Source organism: Phoca vitulina, unplaced genomic scaffold (genome assembly GCF_004348235.1).
Source record: "Phoca vitulina isolate PV1807 unplaced genomic scaffold, GSC_HSeal_1.0 scaffold191, whole genome shotgun sequence".
Taxonomy (NCBI): domain Eukaryota; kingdom Metazoa; phylum Chordata; class Mammalia; order Carnivora; family Phocidae; genus Phoca; species Phoca vitulina.
Window position 1 is genome coordinate 1 of NW_022589892.1, and position 2523 is coordinate 2523.

The 2523-nt window shown below is 37.1% G+C and overlaps 1 protein-coding gene across 1 annotated transcript; it reads left to right on the forward strand.

The window, feature by feature from the left end:
- Positions 1 to 460: 460 nt before the first annotated feature.
- LOC116629028 (complement factor H-related protein 2-like) lies at positions 461 to 1693 on the forward strand (the record flags this gene model as incomplete). The annotated part of the gene is made up of 2 exons (XM_032399317.1): positions 461 to 643; positions 1277 to 1693. Coding segments are annotated over 2 exons (392 nt in total), but the record flags the coding sequence as incomplete, so codon positions are not given.
- Between the last annotated feature and the right edge of the window lie 830 nt (positions 1694 to 2523).

Sequence of the window (2523 nt, forward strand, 5' to 3'; positions counted from 1 at the left end):
GTCATGATCCCAGGGCTCTCTGCTCAGCGGGGAATCTGCTTCTCCCTCTGCCTCTCCCTTTGGGCTTGTGCTCTCTCTCTCTCTCGCTGACTCTCTCTCTCTCAAATAAATAAATACTTATTTATTTGTCAGAGAGAGAGAGGGAGAGCACAAGCAGGGGAAGCTGTAGGCAGAGGGAGAAGCAGGCTCCCTGCTGAGCAAGGAGCACAATGCGGGTCTTGATCCCAGGACCCTAGGATCACGACCCGAGCCGATGGCAGATGCTTAACTGACTGAGCCACTCAGGTGTCCCAAATAAAATCTTTAAAAAAATAAAATAAAATAAAATTTCTTCAGTGAATCATTTCTGTCAACAGAAATCACAAGCCTTGATATTGCATATTGTGCTATATTTTTATTTGCTTTATTTTAACCTGTTTTTCTTTGGTTTTTCAATAAATCAAATAAATATTTTTTTTAGATTCTAAAGGAAAATGTGGGCCTCCTCCACCTATTGACAATGGAGACATTACCTCATTCCCATCATCAACATATGCTCCGGGATCATCAGTAGAGTACAGATGCAAGTCCTTCTATGTGCTTCAGGGACAGAGGACCATAAGATGTAGAAATGGACAGTGGTCACCACCACCAAAATGCTTAGGTAAATATTTCAATATTCTCATGGATCCTGGGAAAATCAGTATAATAGATGTTTTGCTGTTATTAACAGAATGTTCATGGATTAACAAACATTTGTTGAATGCTGACTATCAAATACTAATGTGTGAAGAAAAAAAGCTGGAAAAAAACTCTTGTTCTAGCAAAATATCATTTAATGAAAGGATTCGATTTCTTCATGTTAAAATTGACATTATGAATCTTTGATTAAAACATTTAATTATCACACCTTAAACATAGTACCTCATTTTACATCATTAATCATTTAAAGTGATTTAAATCGACACAATGGATTTTCAATGAACTGGTTTGGAAAAGGTTTTGAAAATGAAGCCCTGGGCCAGTAGAGAAGATTCTACTTGAAAGTCTGGAATTCTGGGGCGCCTGGGTAGTTAAGCGTGTGCTTTCAGCTCAGTTCATGATCCCAGGGTCCTGGGATGGAGCACCGCGTCAGGCTCCCTGCTCAGCAGAGAGTCTGCTTTTCTCTCTCCCTCTCCTGCTCCCCCTGCTTGTGTGCTCACTCTCTCTCTCTCTGTCAAATAAATAAATAAAATATTTTTTAAAAAGTCTGAAATTCTGTTTTCAATGTTTTATATTCTTTTTTTTTTATCTTCAGAGGCCTGTATAATATCAGAAGATATCATGAAAACATATAATATACGATTTCGATGGTCTTCTGAGACAAAAATTTATGCTAAAACAAGGGATGTTATTGAATTTGAATGTATCCCTGGATATCGTAAAAAGACCCCGCTGCATACATTCCAAGCCACCTGTCAGGAAGGGAAACTGACGTATCCTGAATGTTCGGTAATACAGTGGTGAAGATGCAGTCCTAAAATTAAAATATACATTTACTCAGAATTTTTCATTATCAATCCAATTCTCAGTTTATTTTGTCAAGTATTGTGTAACTCATTTATAATCATAAATCAGAAGTTGTATTAAATATTATGTGGATGATGTAATTATAATCAGAGAGATGAATAAATCACTTCTTAAAAGCGCCTCATTAAAACTTGGCAAACCAAAATTCTTTGTGTCCTACTCATAAAATATCTATGGCAAGGGGCGCCTGGGTGGCTCAGTCGTTAAGCGTCTGCCTTCGGCTCAGGTCATGATCCCGGAGTCCTGGGATCGAGCCCCGCATCGGGCTCTCTGCTCGGCGGGAAGCCTGCTTCTCCCTCTCCCACTCCCCCTGCTTGTGTTCCCTCTTTCGCTGTGTTTCTCTCTGTCAAATAAATAAAATCTTTAAAAAAAAAAAAAAAAAAATATCTATGGCAAGAAATTAGATTCAATCACTCCAGTGCCTACTTCCATCCATCTTTCCCTCTAACTTTCTCATACTTTCTTCCATAACTTCTGGGGCTGCCTGAGACTCTCCATTTCAGAGGAAATGGTTGAAAATGCTTTTCTCCATCTTTAATACAATTTTACTTCAAAAATACATAAAAACATAACTATGTCATACCTATGTGAGTAATAAGATATAAGTAGTTATTATTAGCTTTTGCTTATCTACCAGATATAAGCGGTTATTATCTACTTTCGCTTATCTACCAAATGATGAAATGCAAGATCTTCTACAAGATGGCTATCTAGCACACATAAAAATTCAAACAAATCATAAAGAGAAATTAGAATCTAATTGGGTACATACCTAACTGTCATAATACAACATGAAAAGTAACAAAAAAATCTGATATCAAGTATAAACACACACATGCACACACACACACAAATACATAGTATGCTTTGAACACACATACATGTGTATAGAACAGATTGTCAGGAAGTACAATAAAATATTTATAATAACTACAGTTGAATTTAGAGATGTTAGGGGTAAGAGTTGGTGGTAAA